The sequence below is a fragment of the Neoarius graeffei genome, chromosome 26 (assembly GCF_027579695.1).
Source record: "Neoarius graeffei isolate fNeoGra1 chromosome 26, fNeoGra1.pri, whole genome shotgun sequence".
Taxonomy (NCBI): Eukaryota; Metazoa; Chordata; class Actinopteri; order Siluriformes; family Ariidae; genus Neoarius; species Neoarius graeffei.
The window spans coordinates 11,874,299-11,891,750 of NC_083594.1; the positions used below are offsets into that span (position 1 = coordinate 11,874,299).

At 39.0% G+C, this 17,452-nt stretch overlaps 2 protein-coding genes across 2 annotated transcripts; one reads left to right on the top strand and one right to left on the bottom strand.

Moving 5' to 3' along the window:
• Nucleotides 1–7,131: 7,131 nt before the first annotated feature.
• On the bottom strand, nt 7,132–10,576 carry LOC132873939 (ADP-ribosylation factor 4-like). The gene is made up of 4 exons (XM_060909762.1): nt 10,535–10,576; nt 7,577–7,648; nt 7,360–7,485; nt 7,132–7,218 (listed from the first exon to the last, which is right to left on the bottom strand). The coding sequence occupies exons 1-4, from the start codon at nt 10,574–10,576 to the stop codon at nt 7,132–7,134; spliced, it is 327 nt and encodes a 108-aa protein (XP_060765745.1).
• Nucleotides 10,577–12,705: 2,129 nt separating this feature from the next.
• On the top strand, nt 12,706–17,452 carry LOC132874271 (ADP-ribosylation factor 4-like). Its single transcript, XM_060910304.1, has 6 exons — nt 12,706–12,978; nt 13,911–13,991; nt 16,474–16,583; nt 16,749–16,820; nt 16,909–17,034; nt 17,143–17,452. Exons 1-6 carry the CDS (start codon nt 12,912–12,914, stop codon nt 17,227–17,229), a joined length of 543 nt encoding a protein of 180 aa, XP_060766287.1. The 5' UTR covers nt 12,706–12,911; the 3' UTR covers nt 17,230–17,452.

The window sequence follows — 17,452 nt, forward strand, 5'->3', positions numbered from 1 at the left end:
AACCCCAATTCTAAAAAAAAAAGTCCAAAAAGTGAAACATAAAAAAAAATAATTAAACAGTATGCGATGATATGCAAATCATGGAAACCTATATCTCATTGAAAATAGTACAAAAACAATACATCAAATTTCAAAACTGAGAAATCTTATTGGTTTGTTTTTAAATATATGCTCATTCTGAATTTGATGCCAGCAACATGTTTCAAAAAAAGTTGGGACAGGGGCATGTTTACCACTGTGTTGCATCACCTCTACAGTGGTATGCAAATGTTTGGGCACCCCTGGTCAAAATTGCTGTTATTGTGAACAGTTAAGCAAGTTGAAGATGAAATGATCTCCAAAAGGCATAAAGTTAAAGATGACTCATTCCCTTTATATTTTAAGCAAAAACAATTTTTTATTTTCATCTTATACATTTTCAAAATGACAAAAAAAAAAAGGCCTGAAGCAAAAGTTTGGGCACCCTGCATGGTTAGTACCTAGTAACACCCCCTTTGGCAAGTATCACAGCTTGTAAACACTTTTTGTTGCCAGCTAATAATCTTTCAGTTCTTACCTGGGGGATTTTCACACATTCGTCCTTGCAAAAGGCTTCCAGTTCTACAAGTTTCTTGGGCTGTCTTGCATGCACTGCTCTTTTGAGATCTATCCACAGATTTTCAATGATGTTTAGGTCAGGAGACTGTGAGGGCCAGGGCAAAACCCTCAGCTTGTGCCTCTTGAGGTATTCCATTGTAGATTTTGAGGTGTGTTTTGGATCATCGTCTTATTGTAGGACCCGTCCTCTTTTTAACTTCAACTTTTTTACAGATGGTGTGATGTTTGCTTCCAGAATTTGCTGGTATTTATTCGAATGCTTCCCTCGACCAATGAAATGTGCCCTGTGCCACTGGCTGCAACACAACCCCAAAGCATGATCGATCCACACCCATGCTTCAGAGTTGGAGAGGTGTTCTTTTCCTGGAATTTGGCACCCTTTTTTCTCCAAACATACCTTTGCACATTGTGGCCAAAAAGTTCTAGTTTGATTTCATCAGTCCACAGGACTTGTTTCCAAAATGCATCAGGATTATTTAGATGTTCATTTGCAAACTTCAGATGCTGAATTTTGTGGCTAGGACGCAGGAAAGGTTTTCTTCTGATGACTCTCCCATGAAGGTCATATTTGTTCAGGTGTCGCTGCATAGTAGAACAGTGCACCACCACTCCAGGGTCTGCTAAATCTTTCTGAAGGTCTTTTGCAGTCAAACAGGGGTTTTTATTTGCCTTTCTAGCAATCCAACAAGCAGTTCTTTCAGAAAGTTTTCTTCATCTTCCAGACCTCACCTTGATCTCCACTGTTTCTGTTAACTGCCATTTCTTGATAACATTACAATCTGAGGAAACAGCTACCTGAAAACACTTTGCTATGTTCTTGTAGCCTTCTCCTGCTTTGTGAGCATCAATTATTTTATTATTCAGAATGTGAGGGAGTTGCTTAGAGGAGCCCATGGCTGTTAATTTTAGGGACAAGTTTGAGGAGTCAGAGAATTTATACAGCTTTGAAATCTGCATCATCTGACCTTTCCTAATGAAGAATTTGAACAAGCCACAGCTCAATAAACTAATTAAGGTCTGGAACCTTTATAAAAGTTATCTGAGAACTCAAATGTATTGGGGTGCCCAAACTTTCGCATGGTGTTCCTTTTCTTTTTTCACTCTCCAATTGTACAAAACAAAAATAATACACAAATCTTGCAGAAAATGCTGAAAAGAAATGTGTCATCTTTACCTTTATGCCTTTTGGTGATCAGTTCATCTTCTGCTCACTTAACTATTCACAGTGACAGACATTTTCAGTAAGGGTGCCCAAACTTTTGCATGCCACTGTATTTGTAATAACACTCTATAAATATTTTGGGAATTTAGAAGACAAATTGCTATAGTTTTGAAAGAGAAATATTGTTCCATTCTTGCCTGACATACAATTTCAGTTGCTCAACAGTTCAGGGTCAACTTTGCGTTTGTATTTTGCATTTCATAATGTGCCAAATGTTTTCAGTGGGAGACAGGCCTGGACTGCAGGCAGGCCAGTTTAGCACCCAGGCTCTTTTACAACCCCAATTCCAATAAAGTTGGGATGCTGTGTAAACTGCAAATAAAAACAGAATGTGATAATTTGCAAATTATGGAAATCCTATATTTCACTGAAAATAGTACAAAGGCAACATATCAATTGTTAAAAGCTGAGAAATTTTTAGGGTTTTTTTAATATATGCTCATTTTGAATTTGATGTCAGCAACATGTTTCAAAAAGGTTGGGACAGGGCCATGTTTACTACTGTGTTGCATCACCTGTACTTTTAATAACACTATAAATGTTTGGGAATCTAGGAGACAAATTGCTGTAGTTTTGAAAGAGAAATGTTGTCCCATTCTTGCCTGATATACAATTTCAGTTGCTCAACAGTTCAGGGTCAACTTTGTCGTATTTTGTGTTTCATAATGCGCCAAATAGTTTTCAGTGGGAGACAGGTCTGGACTGCAGACAGGCCAGTTTAGCACCTGGACTCTTTTACTACAGAGCCATGTAGTTGTAATACATGCAGAAAGTGGTTTGGCATTGTCTTACTGAAATAAGCAAGGCCTTCCCTGAAAAAGACATCGTCTGGATGGCAGAATGTTACTCCAAAACCTTTATATATCATTCAGCATTAATGATGCCTTCCCAGATGTACAAGCTACCCATGCCATGTGCACTAATGCACCCTCATACCATCACAGATGCTGGCTTTTGAACTGTACACTGATAACAAGTCGGATGGTCCCTCTCCTCTTTAGCCTGGAGGATATGGTGTCTGTGATTTCCAAAAAGAATTTCAAATTTTGATTCATCAGACTACAGGACAGATTTCCACTTAATCTCAGTCCATCGTAAATAAGCTCAGGCCCAGAGAAAGTGGTGATGTTTCTGGATATTGTTTATATCTGGTTTTAACCTGTATTTGTGGATGCAGTGATGAACTGTTTTCACAGATGATGTTTTTTTGAAGTGTTCCTGAGTCCATACAGTGATTTCCACTACAGACACGTGTCTGTTTTTAATGCAGTGTCGTCTGAGGGCCTAAAGATCACAGGCATCCAATGTCAGTTTTCAGCCTCTTGCATACAGAGATTTATTCAGATTCTCTGAAACTTTTAATGCTATTATGTACCCTAGATGACGTGATCCTGAAATTCTCTGCAATTTTACACTGAAGAACATTATTCCTAAATTGTTGCACTGTTGTCCCTTGCAGTGTTTCCCATGGTGGTGAATCCCTCCCCATCTTTACTTCTGAGAGTCTCAGCCTCTCTGGGATGCTCTCACCTGACCATCACACCCATACATATGTGGTTCTTCCACAGACTGTTACCACAAAATTGGAAGCACAAAGTTGTACAGGATGTGCATGAAGATGTGGTTTTCCAAGGTTAAAGTGGAAGAACTTGAGTGTCCTGTACACTGCCCTGAACAACCTTGTGCTGATGAACTGGAACACCCCAGACCTCCTCACCAAATATCAGCACGTGACATTAGTAAAGCTTATGTATCTCTCTAGTTCAGTGTAGGAGCCCAGTCTACGTCATCATCCTTGTAAACATTGCTAGGACATCCTGATAAATAAAGTGAAAACACATGTCTTACTGTAGTTTACAATATGGCAACCACGATCAACCAGTAAACAAAAACACATGAGAACTGAAGCATCTTTTGAATTTCAAAACATCAGAAACTAACGGAAAATGGCAAGGAAAGTGATTTACGAATCTAAACTAAATCAAAGGAATTTACAAATCTTTCACAACGTGATCAGTGCAAACTTGAGTGTTCTTCAACTCGGCTCCTTTCCATCGCAGCAAAAGGTTCAAGAGCCACCTTTCTTGTCATCTTTTGGTAAAATCCTTCGCTCTTTTACCCTTTATCACTTCACCGGGAACCCAGAAGAAATTTTTCAGTTTCATGGTTTGTTTGATTCGAACAGCGCAAAATAATTCAAGTGTAGGGCATTTTAACGACTAGCAAGGTACCCCAGTGATAGTAACACTTTGTGAACAGTGAGCTTAGCTGACCACCAGTTCATGTCTTGTATATCTAATGAGGTGGATGTGACATCATATGCAACCCACTTACTGGTAGGTGACCAAAATGGGGTTTAAAAAAACAACTACTACAACCAAGATTTTTCACATACATTCCATATATACCACAGCCGATTGCTCTAAGACAATGAGGGAGGCTCAGTCTCCTCTAAAAATAACGAACATCGTGTAGGATGAATTGCGCTAGGCTTAGTTATAGCCGACCTTATAACATTGCTATTTCAGATCCAGAATCATAGAAATATATGTGCGCAACCCAACTACAGTGCGAAATCATTCCGTTATAACTTTCCCCAGTTCACCTAATGTTGCCAGATACTGCTGATGTATACCAGCCCAAAATATGTTCAAAACCCGCCAAAATGCACTTAAAACCGCCCAATCTGGCAACACTGTATTCCCCCTCATGACAGCACGATGCAGCCCAGCCTCAGTGCACTTCAATGGCATTTGGGAGCTATGAGCTTTCAATATCAAAATGCAAGACGATTATTGGACAAATACTGCGAAAATGCCCGCCCACGGATTCCCACGGACTCCCAGCCTCAGTGGACTTCAACGGCATTTGGGAGCTATGCGCTTGTCAATCTCAAAATGCAAGACGGTTATTGGACAAATACTGCGAAAATGCCCTCCCACGGACTCCGAGCCTCACATGGGAGGGACATGGCAGGTTCCATGAGGAGACTGGTGATTGGTGAAAGCGGCCGGATATTTTCTTTGATTGACAGCTCGTTTCAACTATAGACAGGCAGCGGTGAATTTCAGTTCAGTCCCATGCGGATTTGCGAGTGCTGTGGTGTATTGTAAGAGATCAGCTTACATTTCGATTTCATTCATTACATATGGTTTCTACCAGCTTTTTTAGTTTGTATATATTTTCATTGTAAATAAAGTGTAAATATAGTGTTGTCAAGTTTGCTATCTTAGTTCCAGAAATTTAATTTATTTGAGTGACTGAACTTGAGGGGGCTAGTCAGCTAGCAAGAAAGCTGCGCACGGATGCCAAGCATTGCTGATTTAATTTTGGCGAAGCCATTTGCCAGTCTTCCTTTCGAGGAAAAAATTTAAATTAAAGAGCAGGGTAGACCAACGCCTCAAATTGACTTGGTGAAAAAGGTAGGGAATAATACTCGTTCCTTTCAGCTCTCCTGGTACGAGAAAGTGAATTGGCTAACAGCAAGTGACCCACATCAACAACAATAAATAGGCTACTTTAGTAATATGTCATGGATGGACCAAAAATATAGAATCTATTTAAAATGTTTATGCTGAGTATATTATATTGGAATATATATTTTTCTGGATATGAATTAAACACAGCTACAATTTGGAAAACATTTTTAAGCAAAAACACAGCCGAGAACATTTCACACTACAGACCTGGATTAAAAGTGAAGGGTTATCAAAATTGTCAATAAAACATTTCTCAGTCAAAATAAGTAAAATATAGGGAAAGTGTCACTGAATGAAATGTGTGGCACCCAGCTCTATGTTTGGCTCCCCAAGGTCAGTGCTTTCCGGAACACTCTGCTGTTACTGCTGAGGTTCCTGACAAAGAGCTGCTTTCAATAATGATCAATTTTTAAACAACATGCCACAATTTTAAAATATAAAATGTTAAAATATACCCCCCCCCAACACCACCATCATGTATATTGGACAGTAGGCTAATGGGCCAAAAGAACCTGTTATTTCACAGTTTGTGACCCTGCCAACAATCAGCCAGATCAGAGGCAAGGGTATGGGCAAAATTGATGTGTTTTTTCTTTTTTCTTTTAAAATCTGGAAATATCGTAACCGACCAGCCTCCCCTGTTTGAAAGACTACCAGCCGCCACTGATATATACACTTACAGTTCTGCTCCTGAGTGTCTGCAGGCTGTTTGTCCATCAATGACCATGGCGTTGGGCAAATTCAAAGATATGTTTGGCTGGCTGGCTTCATAGGGAAGATTGGCAAGAAAACAGGGTGGGGCAGAAGGGGTTAATCCAGAACCCAATGGAGCTACATGACACATTTGCACTGAGTTTTGACCTAGACTCATTTCAGCGAGTTAGCAATCAAGATGATGAGTGTCATTGACTATTCAAAAATGAGGCACACTGTTGAATTGGGGCTGTTTACTGGGGTTGCATTGCTTTTTGTTCCAAAACATTCCACCCAAAGAACGTTAGGTCTAAGTTCACACTATTTGTAGGCTGACTCCACAGGACAATGGCAACGAGATGTTATTTAAAAATATATCGCGTCCAAATGGGCAACAATCAGTTTTGAGGTTTGGATTAAAACCTGTCAATTCAATAGACCAAACAAAGAGGCTAACTATACAGGTATGAACATCCATCCATCCATTATCCATAGCACCTTATCCTGTACAGGGTTGCAGGCAAGCTGGAGCCTCTCCCAGCTGACTATGGGTGAGAGGTGGGGTACACCCTGGACAAGTCGCCAGGTCATCGCAGGAGGTATGAACACAATACTAATTATAATATAATAAAAAATAATATCATGTAATGTGAAAAAAATATGGAATTTTGACTCAAGAATATACTAATTATTTCTCCTTACTTTTCAGGGCTTTGTAGCCATAGATGTGTTCAAGGAAGAAGGAAAAACATCAAACTCTCTAAAGGGTTCTGTGTAGCAGTAAAAAAAAATTTTTTTTACAAAAATAATTTTTAAAAAAGGTTTAAAAATATTTAAAAAGCTAGTCGTGTTCAATAAACTCTGTCTGACCCCCCCCCCCCCCCAAAAAAAAAAGTACTCTGACTACAGTCATATTTGGAAAAAAATAGATATTTTTAATTCTCTCTGTCTATATATATATATACAGAGAGAGAGTTCACAGTTTTTTGGAAAGTTCAACTCAAGGACAAACTGCAGTAAAAAGTAGAGTAAAAAGGAATGTCCTATATTAAAGGATCATAATATCCATACTATTATTGGCACATTTAAATACATTACAATATTTTTCAAATAAATTCAATTCGTGCAGTTGATCAGATTTTATCGTTTGGAGAGCTGATCTGAAAGCCAGTCCAGTCCTTCATATAAACCTGTTCCAGTTGTCGCACAAGTTGACTGGATGTACCACTGAGAAGAAAGAGACAGAGAGAAATAAACATATATTTCCTTCCTAAGAGTTTGCATGTTAGTCTAATGGTTCTGAAAGAAGTAAATCATCGTGATAATTTGAGGAATCTAATCTTATTATCATAATTATGACCTACTCACAGGTCTTCCCTTCATTGCATGCAATCTGAGTCTCTCAGTCATCTCGTGGACCGGCATCGCATTGGGCAAATCCTGTTTGTTAGCAAGAACCAACACAGTGGCGTCCCTCAGTGCATCATCATCAAGCTAAAGAAAACAAAATTAATTATTCATGCACAAGAAAGCATGAAGGTAAATGCTCAGTCCACATTATGAACAGAATGAAGGATTTATTTACCATCATCTGCAGCTCCAAAGCAGCTTCCTGGATGCGCTCGTGGTCGCTGCTGTCCACCACAAAGATGAGACCCTGCAGCAATACACAATGTATGACCAGGTTCTTTTAAATGGATTACATTAACCGAATGTTTATTATAATGTTCAGGAAGAAAGTCTGCTAGATCTTGATCTAAAAGGGAGGTAAGAGCAACCAGGGGTTAGATATCAGATTAGATCCCTAATCTAAACCAGATGCGTGTTAGAAAACCGGAAGGCTTAGTATCGAGGTCTACCGGAAACCCACACACACAGACCAGTACCTACTTTTCGACTCTCACCACCCACTGGAACATAAATTGGGGGTCATTAGGACCTTGCAACACAGGGCTCAGAACATTCCTACAACATTAGAGGGAAAAGAGAAGGAGCAGAATCATATCAAGAAAGCACTTCAGAATTGCAGTTATCCCAACTGGGCTTTCCTAAAGAGCATAAAAAGGAACATAACTGACAAGGATGATAACAGGAACAAATGCAAGAACATTGTCATTCCCTACATTTCTGGTCTATCTGAGAAACTCAGGAGGATCTTCTACAAACACAACATTCCGGTACATTTCAGACCCAGTAACACCCTGAAGCAGAAACTGGTCCACCCTAAGGACAGAATACCCAGACATAAACAGGACAACGTAGTGTATGCAATTCAGTGCAGTGAGGATTGCACGGACTCATATATTGGGGAGACAAAACAACCGCTAACAGGAGCTTGGCTCAACACAGGAGAGCCAGCTCCTCAGGCCAGGACTCGGCTGTCTACATTCATCTTAACAACAAAGGACACTCATTTCAGGATTGTAACATACACATTTTAGCCAGAGAGGATTGTTGGTATGAGCGAGGGGTTAAAGAAGCCATTTTTGTCAACCTGGAATGGCCATCACTGAACAGCGGTGGGGGTCTAAGACATCATTTGTCAGCCATCTACAATGCGGTCTTGGACACTCTTCCCAGATGGCTGGGTGTACGCCAGGACCCAGCTGTTTTCGGTGACTCACAAGAGGACAGAGAGAGTCAGATTGCCATTGATCACCCTAACGGGCGATCCTTTGATCACCCTAATGACTCGCCGTTCACACCCAGCCTCCAGTGACCCACACCAACATGATGCCTCAATGACACCTTAGATGAGCTGGTCATCAGAATTCTGATTCTGATCCAGGAGAGGATAAATATCTGATACTCCCTATTAATTAGACAGAACTGAGGAAGTCTTTCGGACGAGAGGTGAAACGTTTTCAAGAATCTTCAAGCAAGTCCAGTTGCCCATTTCTACCACCCACAGTAAAACCGGAAGGTGATCATCATCCTGTGGAGTATAATAGAGGTGAATGTTGTACAGTACACTGTCAGAAACAGGGGTACAGATGGAGTTAATTTCTGTCCCCCAAGGTACAGTCTACACTAATGTACCCCCTAGGGCTCATTATTGGACCTCAAGGTAACCGTTGCCCCTTTTCCACCAAAGCAGTTCCAGAGCTGGTTCGGGGCCAGTGCTTAGTTTGGAACCGGGTTTTCTGTTTCCACTGACAAAGAACTGGCTCTGGGGCCAGAAAAACTGGTTCCAGGCTAGCACCAACTCTCTGCTGGGCCAGAGGAAAGAACCACTTACGTCAGCGGGGGGGGGCGGAGTTGTTAAGACCAACAACAATAACAAGACCGTGAAAGATCGCCATTTTTAAGCGACGAGAAGCAGCAGCTGTACAAACGCAAAGACATCCATTATTATTATTGTTGTTGCTGCTGCTTCTTCCGTGTTGTTTTTGCTTCGATATTCGCGCCAAGGTTTATGCAAACATAGCTACGTAACTGACGTATACAATGACGTAACTGACGTATACAGCGACGTAATGATGTGGCTTCCCTTAGCACTGCGAGCTATGGAAAAGCAAACTGGTTCTCAGCTGGCTCGCAAGTTGAACGAGTTGTGAGCCAGCACCAGCCCCGAACCAGCCCTGGAACTGATTTGGTGGAAAAGGGGTACATGTGTACCTTTTTAGGGCCAAAAAGGTACATATATGTTCCCAAGCAGTATATAAAAGGTACAAATAAGTACCTTAGAGCACTGTTTCTCAACCACTGGGCCACAGCCCATTAGTGGACTGCGAAGCCCCATCTAGTGGGCCGTGAATTTTTTTCAAGTTTGAAGCCAAATACTAAATAGTTTAGGATGTCGTAGTGTCCCAAATCCGGTAGCTGGTTTGACATACACCTTTCAAGTGGAATAAATATATTTGTGGGTAAATTAAGAAGAACAAGCCTTTATTTTTGTCATGTTCCTCCTTTGCACGTGTACACACACACACGCAGAGCGTGCATACACAGTGTTACCTATAGGTTACCTGATTATTATGCAATTCAAACAATATACTTTATGTATTTTAAATAACTACTCTCATTATTATTCATTTAGAGTAGTTATACTTTATTAATATTAAATACGTAAACCCGAGGATTATGCATTCAAAATATATAATCTTTATTACACTAATGAATATGAATCGTGTAAGGTTTATTTGGTAGGTTTGTGTTAAAATTATCTAAAAAAAAGTGAATGGGAATTTGTCATTTAATAAAATTACATAAATCTTAAAAGTTAGGGTTAAATATTTCTGTGAGTGAAGATAAATAGCATATATGTATTTAAATTACATGTTATTTATGCTTAGGTAATAAACCAAATTAATCAAAATGCATCACATTTATGCAATTCTTTTCCATTCAGTGCAATCTTAAAGCTGCTTAAGAATAATCAGACCAGCTTCTGGATTCAAGACATTTATTAACATTAATGCTTTGGCAGGACCCGAAACACTTTTCTTTAGAACAAATCTTTTGACATCTCTCTCTCGCTCAACTTTTCAGCGCCCATAGCTGTCGGCCTAAGAGAGGACAGTAGGGATGCTTCTCATTATGCCAACTTCTTTCCTTTCCTCTTTCCTTTCTCCTCACGCCTCATTGTCGACCTGTGTAATGTCAGTTTCATATTGGACATTCATTTAACATTCAAAATAAAAACGTGATACATCCAGGGGAAAAATAAGTCTTGTGGAATGAGGGACATTTGTCTTTGTTTTCAAGGTTGGTTTGACGAGGTTTATCTTTGAATTTTGAATGTTAAATTAATGTCCAACATGAAACTGACTTTAACCAGAATTTACCGGAGTTTAACTTATTCTTTATGTCTTCTTCTTCTTCTTCTATGTATCTTTGGCAGCCGGCTTCCAAAAAGTTGCGCTATTGCCCCCTATTGGACTAACAACGTTTCCGGTTTCCCCATTTCTTCTAATAACTTCTATGAAAACCAATCACATAAATTTTAAATAACAGAATCATGTTTGTTTTATACCTTTGATTATTTAAACCATATTAATATGTATTAAGTAATTGCATTTCATACATTTTAGAATTGATTAAATTATGTAGATTATAATTAATTTTGATGCATACATTTGAAACATACACATTTTTAAATAAAATCAAATAGATGTAAATGCATAAAATCTAACTCTGCCATGAATCATTTCTGTGAGTGTATAATGTGACTGTCTCTGTGCAATACTTTATATGTGCAATACCTCACTCCATAATGTGTAACACAACACATACACCTCAGACTGTGCACCTTACCCCCTTACACCCCCCTTTTTTTCCCTCCCCCTTCCTCTCTCTCTCTCTCTCTCTCTCTCTCTCTCTCTCTCTCCAAGCTGTTTGCACTGTTATTGGAGATGCTTTAATCTCATTGTACATGTGTATAGTGACAATAAAGGCATTCTATTCTATTCTATTCTATTCTATTCTATTCTATTCTATTCTATCCTTCTTCTTCTTCTTATTATTATTATTATTATTATTATTATTATTATTGTTGTTGTTATCATCATCATCATCATCATTCTTCTTCTTGTTATCATCATCATCATCATTCTACTTCCTCTTCTTATTATTATTATTAATAATGTTGTTGTTCTTGTTATCATCATTCTTCTTCTTCTCCTCTTCTTCTTCTTCTTCTTCTTCTTATTATTATTATTATTATTATTAATATTGTTGTTATCATCATCATTCTTCTTATTATTATTATTATTAATATTGTTGTTGTTCTTGTTATCATTCTTCTTCTTATTATTATTATTATTATTGTTGTTGTTGTTGTTGTTATCATCATCATCATCATTCTACTTCCTCTTCTTCTTATTATTATTAATAATATTGTTGTTGTTCTTGTTATCATCATTCTTCTTCTCCTCTTCTTCTTCTTATTATTAATATTGTTGTTATCATCATCATTCTTCTTATTCTTATTATTATTAATTGTTCTTGTTATCATTCCTCTTATTATTATTCTTATTATTGTTGTTATCATCATCATTCTTCTTCTTATTATTATTATTATTATTATTGTTGTTGTTATCGGGCGGCACGGTGGTGTAGTGGATAGCACTGTCGCCTCACAGCAAGAAGGTCCTGGGTTCGAGCCCCGGGGCCGGCGAGGGCCTTTCTGTGTGGAGTTTGCATGTTCTCCCCGTGTCCGCGTGGGTTTCCTCCGGGTGCTCCGGTTTCCCCCACGGTCCAAAGACATGCAGGTTAGGTTAACTGGTGACTCTAAATTGACCGTAGGTGTGAATGAGAGTGTGAATGGTTGTCTGTGTCTATGTGTCAGCCCTGTGATGACCTGGCGACTTGTCCAGGGTGTACCCCGCCTTTCGCCCGTAGTCAGCTGGGATAGGCTCCTGCGACCCTGTAGAACAGGATAAAGCGGCTACAGATGATGAGATGAGATTGTTGTTATCATCATCATTCTTCTTATTATTATTAAGATTGTTATCATCATCATAAATCTTCTTATTCTTATTATTATTAATATTGTTGTTGTTCTTGTTGTTGTTATTATTATTATTGTTGTTGTTATCATCATCATTCTTCTTCTTCTTATTATTATTATTAATATTGTTGTTGTTCTTGTTGTTATCGTCATCATTCTTCTTCTTCCTCTTATTATTATTATTATAGCCTAAAAGCCACGTCCAAAGTACAGGAAGTGACGTCATTTGGAACGCGTTGGTCTTGCCTGCTGTGAAACTTCCCTGCTGTATGTGTGTTTGTGTTGGAAGCGCGCGCGCCTACTTTCACTTCGAACGCTCGCGCTGATCACTATATAAAGAGTGAGAGAGGCTCTTTCCTCACAGAGAGAGAGAGCGCGCGCGCGAGAGAGAGAGCTGGCAAGCACCAAAGCGGCGGGTGTTTTTCCTTCTTTCCCGAGTGGCGATCAGCGGCAGCTTCTCTTCTGCATCATGGGAAACTTCTTCTTCTCCATCTTCTCCCGGCTGATTGAGAAGAGGCCAGTGAGATTACTGATGGGTGAGTTCATCACATCACAGGGACTCGGACTGGGTTTAATGCGCTTATTTTAATACACCATCTTTTGTATGGTGGTGATAAACACATTAAATGGAGTTATTTACCATGCAGTTATTTGACACAAATAAATAAAACTGTATAATCACTGACATGGTGAATTTTTCTGTAAGGAGACGTTAATTTGACATTTATGGAAGGAGTCTCCAGTGTCAGTGCTTTGTAACAGTCAGGAGAGTCAGAGTCCTCTGGATGGAAGAGTTTCCCACTGACAAGCTGAACTTTTTTATCTTATCAACATAAAAAGAGAGAGAGAGAGAAACAGATGCCAGTGAAGGACTGACTGTTTCTAGCTTCCATAACATAAATATCTAGAAGGGCACTCGATAGAGAGCATACGTCCATCAATCCACATATAATCAAAATCACATCACTAGAACTCAGGGTAATACTAAAGCTGTACACCAAATTTCGTCCAAATCCATTCACTACTTTTTGAGTTACATTGGGAACAAACAAACAAACCGAGCTGAAAACCTAACCTTGTCAAACAAAGCTGGCTGAGGTAACTATAAGAACTCGCTTGTTTTGTGGACATTTTGAACATAACTATAAATGTATAAATTTAAACATTAAATGTAGCTATAAATGCTTGATGTCATTCTTTAATAAATTAAAAATCATAAAAAAGCATTATTGTTGATAAACTGCTGTTGTTATATAAGAGGAATAAAACATTTCAGGATGCCCTGTTTATAGAAATGAATCAACTTCAGGGTAGGAAGAGGAATCATTGTGTGTCAAGCTTCATCAAAACAGCCTGTGGTTGATTTTTCTTATAACAACACGTTTTATTTCTTACATAATTCATAAAGCAGCTGAACGTGAAGTTGTCACTGAAATGAAATTAATTACATCACTTTCTCTCCTTCAAGTTGGTCTGGATGCAGCTGGAAAGACAACTGTCCTCTACAAACTCAAACTGGGTGAAGTCGTCACGACGATTCCAACTCTTGGTAAGACGAGTAACAAGACCGTGTCAAGAAATTAAATGCTGTTTTCCTTTTATATCAGCTAAACATGCTCGCTAGATGGTTTTAAGATCCTAATCTTTTCTACGTCCCATGTTTGAATTTTAACTCTTTGGTGCCAGACCATTTAAATATTGTTCCTCCAGGGATTATGACGTAATAGCTGCTAGGACAAAATAAAAATATCTTGAAAACAAAAGACAAACAAAAAAAAGTCTAAAATACTTATTTAAAATGGTATGTAGCATGATGGGTGTCCTGAAGTTCATCAACAAGCTATTTTTGTTTGAATTGGCATTGGTGAAAATAGGGGAATTTTGGGCAGGCACCAAAGGGTTAAATAAAGTGCTGAAGAGAATTTTTTTGGGGGGTTGTCAGAGCTACAAACATTAATTTTTTTTTCACTTTTTTAACAAGCATATTTAGTTGCCATAGGACTTATTTTTAGCAGCACATTAATCTGTACATTTTTACATGACATTGCTTTTATATGATATGAAATATTTTACACTTATATAAAATTTATTGCACTATTATCATTATTAACATATTTCATTTTAAAAGCTGCGTTTTAAAGCTAAACGGCCTTTTCGATTTCATAAAATTGGTGAAGTTTAGTTCCCTCTGAAATTTGGTCATTGTGATATGTTTATTTCTGTAATATCTCACAAAATATCAGGCCACTCTGTGGCTGGCAAGTTATTTAATTTGAGGGGATTCCCGAGAAAATAACGTGCATGAAATCGCTCGCTTCACACAGTCAAGCAGACAGAGGAAGTCCATGTGCGCATGCGCACGTTTACCTTCTTCTTTTGGGTTTTACGGCAGCTGGCATCCAAAGTGTCACATTACCGCCATCTTCAGGTATATCTTTGACCGTGCACTGACAGTTCCATCATTCTGTCACGAAACAAACAGCTGATCACACCGAGGTGCTCACTGACCGCCAATATTTATTAGTTTGGTCCTGTGTTTCCTTTCCTTTGTATATAACATAACGTCTTTTCTTCTTGCTTTCCGTTACTGTAGTCGGTCTTTCATGTTTTATTTGCACACTCGCGTCCTCCATTTTTCTCTCCTGTTTCAAATTTGTATCCCACAATACCTTGCATGAACGGGGGAAGCCCACCACGTGATGCATGACATAGTATCTTGTATAGATAGTTTTCACTGACGTCACGGCATTCCGGGGAACGCCCCCCAGCCGCCATCTTGTGGGGCAAACAAAACAGACCATCGCCACTACCGGCTATGTTATCTCGGACAAATTTATTAAGTTATATAGTCAGTTTTCTAAAATAAAGATCAATGTTGGCAAAATCAAGCAAACGGAAGTATATGGATACATTGGACGACATCTCACGACAACGGTATGCAGCCAAACTGGCCTTGATTGGGGGAATTGACCCCTACGAAGAAGCATTTTCAAGTGACTATGCAGGGCTGCCATCCATATCGTACCCTGATATTGTAAACTATTTCGTGAATACTAAAAGCGCCTACACACTTGACGACCTCAAAGCATACAAGTCGCTGGAGTCATACAATTATTTTGTCTGTGGCTGGGCCCGTGAAGTCCACCATATAAAAACAAGTGAGAGCTGTGTCCTAATTACAGCCAAGGTATGTAAACATTGGAATTTTAGAGCTCTCAACACTGCATATAAATGTGTGTGTGTGTGTGTATAATATCGAGTTGATTTAAATCGGAAAGCTGCGCACATTTGCGCGAAGCTGCGCAAATGTGGGCAGCTTTCCGATTCACTTTTTTTTTTCTCATCCTTATACTTCCTATTTAAACAACTTACCACTTATAAAATGATCGGAGCAGACTTTGCTGTGTTTGGAAGGCTGATAATCCTTGCGGTTGATTCTTGTAAGCCATAGATTTTTCCTTTGTATGCTGAGTTTCTTTGTTTGCTCGCCTTCGTGCTCCCGTACAGTGGGAATTCCATAAAAGCTCCGCTTGACGTCATCATCTGACCTATTATGACAGCCGTGAATACAACAGGTGTGCACCATTGCTAGCTTTAAATAGTAATAATGTAACTATAAATGTAAATAATATATAAATAAATGTAACTCGCGCGTTACAATGTGTGCTCAGTGACCCGTACAGTAAGCTAGCCCCGCAAGATGGCCGCCACCAGGGAATCCCCGACTCTGTGACGTCATGTGAAAATTATCTATTGGGTCATGGTGAAACAGGAAAAAATAGTGGAGAATTTAAGGCCACGTGGCCCTAAATTAATTAATTGTTCTATTTAAAAAAAAAAAAAAGAATGAAATTGGAAGTCTGTAATTCGAATTCAGTAGCTTTCAGTCCACGAAACAAAAATAAGTGGGTGTCGGGAGAATTCTTTTTATTGACCAACACTTGAAAAATCTGAAAGGCAGTCTACCTTTGAGTATCTGAAACTATAAATCAGCCATTATCTATACTTGAACACATTACTAATGGTTGCAGGGTTTAACGTTGAAACGGTTGACTACAAGAACATTTCCTTCACTGTGTGGGACGTCGGCGGTCAGGACGTCATCAGACGGCTCTGGAGACACTACTATCAGAACACCATGGTGAGTCGATGATCCAACCTTAACCTACATTATGGTTTCAACTGTACTGTGTGTGTGTATATAAAATAGTGAGGGCGAGCAAGCCTAAGGTACAATGAATTGTTTCATGTTTCTGGGATTGTTTTGAGAAATGAGATTCATATCATGTGTGTTGCGTTGTTGCAGGGCCTCATCTTTGTGGTGGACAGCAGTGATCGTGAGCGCATCCAGGATGCCGCGATGGAGCTGCAGAACATGGTGCATACAGTAAATCCTTCATTCTGTTCATTTGTAACGTTTAGATCAATGAATTTAGTGCATGAAGCTTTCATTTCTTTCTCTGTAGCTTGAAGATGATGCGCTGAGGTACGCTGCTGTGTTGGTTCTTGCTAACAAGCAGGATTTGCCCAATGCGATGCCGGTCCATGAGATGACTGAGAAGCTCAGACTGCACGCGATGAAGGAAAGACCTGTGAGTAAATCAGACAGTAATTACGAGAGCGTTATCATATTCAACTGTAACGCTGACATCTTTTTGAAACTCAAATGATGTGTGTCTGTCTGTCTCGTTTCTTCTCAGTGGTACGTCCAGTCGACTTGTGCAATAATCGGAACCGGTTTATATGAAGGACTGGACTGGATAGCTGATCAGATCTCCAAACGATAAAATTACACTATATCCTTATGCAGAAGTATATACTCTGTACTGTATATTTAAAGGGATTGACTGGATCATGAGCACTTTGAAGTTTTGCAATTTACGATTTTTGTAAATATCACTCATTCTGTATTTAATTCTCTTTTTTGAGCATTGCATACTGTGCCTTTTAAATTGATATTAGTTGAATTAAATGTCACATGCCTGTTTATAATGCTGTATTTTGATGACT